The sequence below is a fragment of the Marmota flaviventris genome, unplaced genomic scaffold (assembly GCF_047511675.1).
Source record: "Marmota flaviventris isolate mMarFla1 unplaced genomic scaffold, mMarFla1.hap1 Scaffold_359, whole genome shotgun sequence".
Classification (NCBI taxonomy): Eukaryota; Metazoa; Chordata; class Mammalia; order Rodentia; family Sciuridae; genus Marmota; species Marmota flaviventris.
In genome coordinates, this window is record NW_027288213.1 from 12025 (window position 1) to 20512 (window position 8488).

The window sequence follows — 8488 nt, forward strand, 5'->3', positions numbered from 1 at the left end:
AGTTAACCAGGGGGACTGTGGGAACCAAGACTCATACCACCCTTTTTGGGCCCCTCTCTCTCTCTCTCTGACTCCCTTCAAGGCGTCTTCTTAGTTTGCTCCTAGATTCTTTTACAACTCCAGTATGGTCGGCATAAAAACAACATTCTTCCCTCAATGCAGCACAAAGGCCCTCTTCTCTCATGAAGAGGAGGCCCAACCCTCGCCTGTTCTGTAAAACAACTTCAGAGAGAGAGGTTAAAGATTCCTGCAAAGCTGTGATGGAGGTTTCTAATATCTTTAAGTTTTGGTCCATTGCTCTTTCTAATTGGGTCATTTGTTGTGTCCCATGGACCAGGGCAGTGGTCCCTGTGCCCACCTCTGCAGCAATTCCCATTCCTAATAAGATCGCTAAAGTGAGGGATACAGGTTCCCGGTGAAACCGGATTGTATGCACCCCTATTTGATCTTCAAATGAACCTGCATCATGATAGAGCACTCTGGGAAACATCTGCACCATTACACAATAATTTACAGAGCTGTTAAATATTTGGGCTGAAATGCAAGGAGTTAACCCTGTGTCACATGCCCACAAAGTTCCATTTTCAGGAGTAAGGAAACCCTGTGTGATGCCAATATTTTTTATCTGGGTACATAAGTGTTGTTTACTTTTAGGTGGAGACCCTATACATAAGCCTGCCCCGGTTACTTCTGGGAGGGTTAACTTAGGATTTTCACCCCAATTACAGGAGGAACTCTGTGCTTTTACTGCATCAGCCTCATCAATTGCTATCCCTTCATAGTAAGGAGGAGCAGAGGAGAGACAGAGCCAACAAGACTGAGTGAGGTCTGGTTGTGTGAAATTCAGCACCACAAAGGCTCCTTCAATTAGCCCCCAGGGGAAAGGGTTGACTTCACTCTGGATTGGGGAAGTAAATGAAGGTGAAACTTGAGGAGTATGGGAAAGTGAAAGGACCCTAGTAGATTTAGGTTTGGGTGGTATATGAGGCCCAATTCCTGGCTTGAGGGGATTGGGCCCTATGGCCAAGGGAATTTCTTTTCTCTCAAACCTGATAGTGAACCAAAGGCCAAAATCATATCCTGTGGTGTAAAATCGCATCCCATAGGTTTTTCCTGAAAGCCATGCCCAGATATTTTGGTTTCTTCCTTTGGAGGTGAAGGTTATATTTAGGGGGTTGCATAGGCTATTTGTGTCACATGGAGTAGGGTCAACTAGTCCAGAAGTCCCCGCTTGGGGGCTCTGTTTAAATTGGAGACATTGTTTGGGATTTAACTTAGTATTATTTCTTCTTACCCGAATCAGACTATCAGGGGAGTTTGGGTTACACCAGACAGCCCCTGTATGCTCACATCCCCATGACTTACAGAAGAAGTCAGCTTTTCCCCCCACACAGCCGTGACTGTTTGCAGCTTCGATAGTCCGCCGGGCAAACATAATAATCCAGGCTAGCCAACCTACATCTGGCTTGCATGTCCCTACATCCATAATGTTTGTTTCCATTATCTATGGTACGGAAGGGATTTAATGGAATTTTAGTGGGATATTTTTCATCAGGGATGTCCCAATAGGAAAGGCCTATAGCCAGATGACAAATGTCTGGGTGGAGAGATGGCCACCAGGTCCCTAAGGGGGCTGTATGTGAGATAGACCATACTTCCTGTCCAGTAGGATTTGTGATCAGCCATCGCTGCTGAATGGGCTGATGAGGGTTAGGACTACTGGTGATCATGGGGAGAATCCCTAGCCCTATCCACATGGCGAATACACAATTTGAGAGGGTTACCAGTCTTTTCCAATTTCCAGCCAGAATCTGGACAGGGCGCAGGCTTGAGATGAGAGGCATGGATCCAGGAAGTGATTCCATCTACCTTTACCTCTGTAGGTGTTATAAGTAGCACCTGGTATGGTTCTTTCCAGCGGGGTTCTAGGGATGACACCTGATGTCATCTTACGTAGACGAAGTTCCCCACTTGATATCGATGTGAAGTCCCTTCATCTCCAGGTTGGTAGGCAGTGGCCAGCTGTTTTCACAGGTATCGCTGGGTTCTTTCAATAGCTTTAAGTCTGTCAAGCAAGGGGGTGTGAAAGGAATCGTTAGGTCTTAGAGTTGGGGTCAGGTCCCTTACTGGAGGAGGGGCACCATAGAGAATTTCATAGGGGGTGAGGTTACACAAAGAAATAGAGGGAGTATTTCTTGCACGAAACAGTGCATAAGGCAGGAGCATAGTCCAATCTTTTATGCCAGTCTCCAAGCTTAAATTTGTCAAGGTCTCTTTAATGGTTCTATTCATTCTTTCTATTTGTCCTGAGCTCTGGGGTCTATTGTTGGGGTTTAAGTGTGCAGACTTTAGCTCCCTCAGGCCTGACTTTTTGCAAGAGCTGTGGCTGTGATTTAGGTCAGCTGAGGCAAACCTCAGTTAGGAGGAGGAAAAGTTCTCTTCCCCTTATTGCAAGTCACAAGTTCTGCATGGTTTGGCCAAGAGGAAGAAGCTTCCTGCATACTTATCCTGGGAACAGTACATTCTAAAAGAAACAAATGCATCCTCAGGGGATTAGATAATGTCTACAAAGAACTTTATGAGGGTACTTATCAAATGAAAAGGAACAGTATGAATTTAGCTCTGTGTATCCGCTGAGGCATGATATTTGGGCAATGTGGGTAAAGTGTTATTGAAGAATTGCTTGCTTTGTTAGAAGAAGAATATAAAAGGAACTTGCAAATAAACCTCAGCATGCAGTTGCAATTGCTGCCTTTGCTCTGCATCCCCTGTGTCCTGGTTATTTCGTGACCCTTACCCAGGGACCCGAACGCTCTAGACGTTCACAGTCTATAAGCGCAATGTAACCTCCAATTAAACCCCAGGGTCCTGGCTAACCCCTGACTTACCTGGGCCACGAACGCCAGTCCATTATCAGACCCTATTATCTTAGGCAGGCCGTATCTTGGAAAAATATCTTCCAGGATCTTCTTGACCACCATTTGCGTCGTTTCTTTTTTTGTGGGGAAGGCTTCAATCCATCCTGAAAATGTATCTACAACGATTAGGAGATATTTAAGTCCATACCTTGCTGGCTTAATTTCAGTAAAGTCCACTTCCCAAAATTGTCCTGGTCTGGTCCCTCGAAGGCGCCTTCCTACAGGAAGCTTGGCGGGGTAAGCATTAACCAATTTACAGGCCCGACAGGCTTTTGTTACTCGTTCAGCTATTTCCTTTTGCTGTGAGCCGGTTAGTGGAAAACTCTGTTCTTGATCCTTTAGGAATGCCTGCAGTTTCTTTGAACCAAGGTGAGTGAGTTGATGTACATTTTTAACGTAGTGTAGGGCTTTCTGAAATTGCAAGCTGGGCTCAGTGTAGTCAAGGAGTTCAGTGTCAGTGTCCTTAGATGTTAAGTTGTCGGGATGCTCTGATGTAGTTAAATCTCCTGACTCATATTCCCCCCTTGTGGAAAGCGTTAACATGGTTACTCCGTTTAGGGCTGCCAATTTAGCCTCTTCATCCACCCTCCTGTTCCCGACTGCTACGGGATTGTTTCCTTTCTGGTGTCCTAGACAGTGCACTATAGCTAGTTCTTTAGGGCTTTGCACTGCTGAGAGGAGGTGGAGGATCTCATCTCTGTTTTTTATTTCTTTTCCCGCTGAGGTTAATAGTCCCCTTTGCTGGTAGATAGCCCCGTGTATATGAGCGGTAGCGAAGGCATAGCGGCTATCTGTGTATATGGTGGCCTTTTTGCCTGCCACTAGTTCTAATGCCTTCGTGAGGGCGATCGGCTCTGCCTTTTGAGCCGATGTTCCCTCCGGGAGGCTAGAGGACCAGATGACTTTAGTTGTGCTAACTATTGCTGCCCCAGCCCACCACTTACCATCCTGGACAAAGCTGATGCCATCAGTGAACCATATGATCTCAGGGTGGGGCAGTGGCTGTTCCTTTAAATCCCGTCGTATACTGGTTTCTTCTGCCAGTATATGTTGACAGTCATGAGTGACGGGTTCTGATGATTGTTCAGGTAGTAGTGTAGCTGGGTTAAGTGGGGTGGGGGGTCCCAGTATTATTCTGTCCTTGTCAAGCAACAGGCTCTGATAGTGTGTTATTCTAGAGTTTGATATCCATCTGTCTGGTGGCTGGCAGATGATGATCTCTAGGGCATGGGGGGCTATAATGGTTAGCTTCTGCCCCAGCGTTAACTTATCAGCATCCTTGATTAGTAGGGCCACCGCTGCTATAGCTTTTAGGCAATGGAGCCATCCACTAGCCACTGGGTCCAGCTTTTTAGATAAGTAGGCTATAGGCCTTCTCCAGGGTCCTAGAGTCTGAGTGAGCACTCCTCGTGCTATTCCTTTCTTTTCCTCAATGTAGAGAGTAAAGGCTTTTTCTACATCCAGGAGTGCTAAGGCCGGAGCAGATAGCAATGCCCTTTTGATGTTATCAAAAGCTTGTTGGTGCTCAGGGTTCCATTGGAATTGGGCATTTCCCTTTAACAACGGGTATAAAGGAGCAGCTAAGGATACAAACCCAGGTATCCATAACCTGCAAAAGCCAGCAGTCCCAAGAAACTCTCTGAGTTGCCTCCTATTAGATGGGGGTGGTATCTGCACAACGGTTTGTTTTCTGGGCTCAGTGAGCCATCGTTTACTGCCCCTAAGGGAATAGCCCAGGAAGATTACTTCTTGCTGGCAAATTTGGGCCTTTTTGACAGAAGCTCTATACCCGAGTTGAGCAAGATCAGATAGTAGTGCTTGGGTCCCAGACTCACAGTTTTACTTGGTGTCTGCTGCCAGTAGCAGGTCATCCACATATTGGAGTAGGGTGACTTCAGGATGCATGGTTCTGAAGTTGTTGAGATCTCTGTGGAGGGCTTCATCAAAAAGAGTGGGGGAGTTTTTGAACCCCTGTGGGAGTCTGGTCCAAGTTAGTTGACCAGACATTCCGGTTTCTGGGTCTACCCACTCGAAAGCAAACAGCAGCTGACTATCTTTATGCAGAGGCAAGCAAAAGAAAGCATCTTTTAAGTCCAGGACAGTATACCATTTTCGCTCAGGGTTCAGGGTGCTAAGCAGATTGTACGGATTAGGTACTGTGGGGTGAATGTCCTGCACTTTGTTGTTGATCTCTCTTAGGTCTTGAACGGGGCTATAGTCCCCGGTTCCTGGCTTTTTTCTGGTAGCAGGGGAGTGTTCCAGGCCGATTGACAGGGCCTTAGGACCCCTAAGGCCAGATATTTCTGAATATGGGGCCTTATCCTATCTTTAGCTTCTTTGCTCAGAGGATATTGTTTAATATTAATTGGGGAGGCTGAGGTTTTAACTCCACCATTATTGGAGGTTGTTTTATGGCTAGGCCTGACCCAGCAGTTTCTGCCCAGGCATCTGGGTAATCTGTTTTCCATTTCTGGGATAGCTTGCCTGTTTGATCAGTCTTGGGGGGTGTGAAGAGTTGATGTTCATCTTCTACTGACATAGTTAAAGCCATGACTATAGGAGTTTTTACTGAAGGATTTAGAAATTCCATTTGGGGGCCTTCAGGGTTAAAAGTTATTCTGACCTGGAGTTTGGTGAGCAGATCTCTGCCCATCAATGGGGCTGGGCATTCTGGGATCACTAGGAAGGAGTGATGGATTTTTCCTTTTCACAGGTCCATGGTCCTCTTAGTTGTCCAAGCCCGATATTTACTGCCATTAGTCCCTTGAACTAGAGATCTTTTAGTTGATAGAGGGCCCAATGGGTCCTTAAGGGCTGAGTATACTGCCCCTGTATCCACTTCAAAGTTTACTGGGGTCCCCTCCACTTCAAAAGTTACCCTGAGCTCAGGGAGGGGATCCGAGCCCTGACTTTCCTAGTCATCCTCCAGAGTTAGAATGGCTGGCTGGCGTGGCTGTTTCTTCCTAGGGCACTATTTGGCCCACTGTCCTTTTTCTCTACAGTAGGCACATTGATCTGAGGCCAGAGGTGGTGGCTTCTGGCGTGGACCCAGGTATCCCTTTCTGTCTCCCTGTCTCTTAACTACTGGCCTATTTGTTATTGTGACCAGGACCTTAGTCAATGCCTCAGTCTGTCTTTTGCTTCTTTTATCCTCCCTTTGCTCCCTTTCTTTCTCCCTCCTTTGTTCCTTCTCTTCCTCAGTTTCTCTCTTATAGTATACCTTCTTGGCTTCTCTGACTAAATCTCTCAGAGTCATATCTTGTAATCCATCTAAGCATTGTAACTTTCTTTTAATATCCAGGGCAGCTTGCCCAATAAAGGCCATCGTGACAGATGCCTTTTGATCCTCTGCCTGAGGATCAAAAGGAATATATCTCCTATATGCCTCCATAATTCTCTCCAGAAACATAGAGGGAGATTCATTAGGCCCTTGAATAATCTCTCTTACCTTGGCCAAATTAGTTGGCCATCTAGCGGCTGCTCGGAGACCCGCTATTAGAGCCCGGTGATAAGTGGACAGATGCTCCCTACCTTCAAAGGTGTTGGGGTCCCAGTTGGTTCGGTTCAAGGGGAAGTTGGCTTCGATTATGTTGGGAAGTTGTGTCGGTCGCTCATCTGGTCCGAGGATATTTTTTTCTAGCTTCCAGAAGGATTCTCTCTCATTCCTCTGTCATGAAGAGAGTGCCTAAGAGTTGTTGGCAGTCATCCCAAGTAGCCTGGTGTGAAAACATCAATGACTCAATCAGACCTCTGAGCCAGGTGGGGTCCTCGGAAAAAGGGGGATTGTTATTTTTCCAGTTATATAGATCTGAAGAGGAGAAAGGCCAATACTGGTAGGCTTGTATTTCTCCACCATGGCCATCCTCTATCATTGGCCCATAAAGACGGAGGGGAAGTATCACGGGGGCTTCAGGGTTTTTAATCATTCGCTGCCAGCGAGTTCCTTTAGCCGGGCCAGCTTACTCCAGGGGAGGAGGGGCTATGTGTGCCTTGGGGAAGTCATCTGGAGGGTGCTGGGCTGGCTTAACTTCCTCCAATGGTGGAAAGGCTGAGTCAGCAGCAGGAGAATCACTTAGAGGGTTTTGGGGGTTGGGGAACAAAGGCAGGGGATAAGGAAAGGGAGGAGAGTCCAGTAGAGTCAAATCTTGAGACTCAGGGAGAGCAGAGGGTGGAGGAGGAGCAGAGGGTTTGAGAGATAGAATCGTGGGGGGAGGAGTAGGAGTGGGGACAGGGACAAGAAAAGGCTTCACCCATGGAGGAGGAGATTCACAGAGGTCCTGCCAAGTTAAGATACACGGTTGTTGATCTGGATGGCTATGTGGCCCCGGCTGAAAAATAATATCTTTGACTTTTTGAATTAGTGGGGAGTAGAAAGATCCTTCTGGAGGCCATCCGACTCCAAAGGTGGGCCATTCTAAGGCACAGAGAGTCTGCCAAGTCTGGCATTTTACTGAAAAAGAAAGATTCTGAGCCCTTAAGTGGACTTCAGTCCAGTGATCAAGGGTCAGGGACAGAGGCGTGGAATGGCTCTGTCCCATAATGAAAGTTACTTGAACAAAGACAGGGACAATACAAACGTTACACAAACACAGACACACACAGTAAACGTGTAACACAAGTTCAGAGGCAAAGATTAAAAACAGACAGTGAATTCAACCTGAGAGAAAGAATTGCCGGCAAGAACAGACGGCTTTGAAGCAGAATATACCAGATGAGGGCACTTCCATCCCAGATGAGGGCATTTCCGTCCCTCCCAGATTAGGGCACTTCCGTCCCTCCCAGAGTCCTTCAAGGCATCCCTTGAAGAATGTGGCCTGTGGCTTCAGGACACGTCTGTCCACCACCGCCAGGGGGAGCTCACGTTCTCCGCTGGCAAACACACTTTGCCAACCCAAACAGAAAAACCAGAAAGGCTCTGAGAGCTCACGCTCTCCACTGAGCCAAAAACCAAGCTCTGAGCGATCGCAAAGGAAAAACAAGGAGAAGAAGGAGGAGATGAAGAAGAAGAAGAAGAAGAGGCGCCTTACTTACCCCCCAAAGGAGTCTGTTGGGGTCTCCCTGTCCGGCGATGCGCACTTCCCGGGCAATGCACCAAATGTAAGGGACCAGCGAAACGTCGGAGGAAGAGACCACCAAGAGATTGTCTCATGCAACAGCAAAAAGGGTTTATTTGGAGACCAGCATGCTGGGGCTCAGGGCTCACTAGAGCAAAGAGAGATAGAGCACTGGGAACAGCTTAAGCAGAGCTTATATAGTTTTCTTGGAGAAGGCAGTGAGGGAAGTTCATTGACGGGTCAGGGCGAGTGGACAGTTTGCCTGCAACTGAGTGAGGGAGTGCATTCTGCAGTTTGGCAGTTGGGGACAGCACATTCTGGGAACAAGATTAGCAAACAGTTCTCAGGATTTCAACAGTGTTTTGTTAAGCATACAGAAAAACGGAATGACAAGTACCTATTTTATTAACCTTTCACAAGTAGCTAGCACAAACCCTGTTTGATTTCCAGCTTCATTTCCATTCACCCCTATAGGGCAAAAAGAAGAGAAATGAAAATTGAAACTGTTCCTGAGAG

General features: G+C 47.0%; 1 protein-coding gene across 1 annotated transcript; it reads right to left on the minus strand.

The window, feature by feature from the left end:
* Positions 1–1716: 1716 nt before the first annotated feature.
* On the minus strand, positions 1717–7456 carry LOC139704158 (uncharacterized). Its single transcript, XM_071607237.1, is given in 6 exon segments — positions 1717–2320; positions 2827–5158; positions 5161–5298; positions 5301–6552; positions 6554–6880; positions 6947–7456. Coding segments are annotated over 6 exon segments (5163 nt in total).
* Between the last annotated feature and the right edge of the window lie 1032 nt (positions 7457–8488).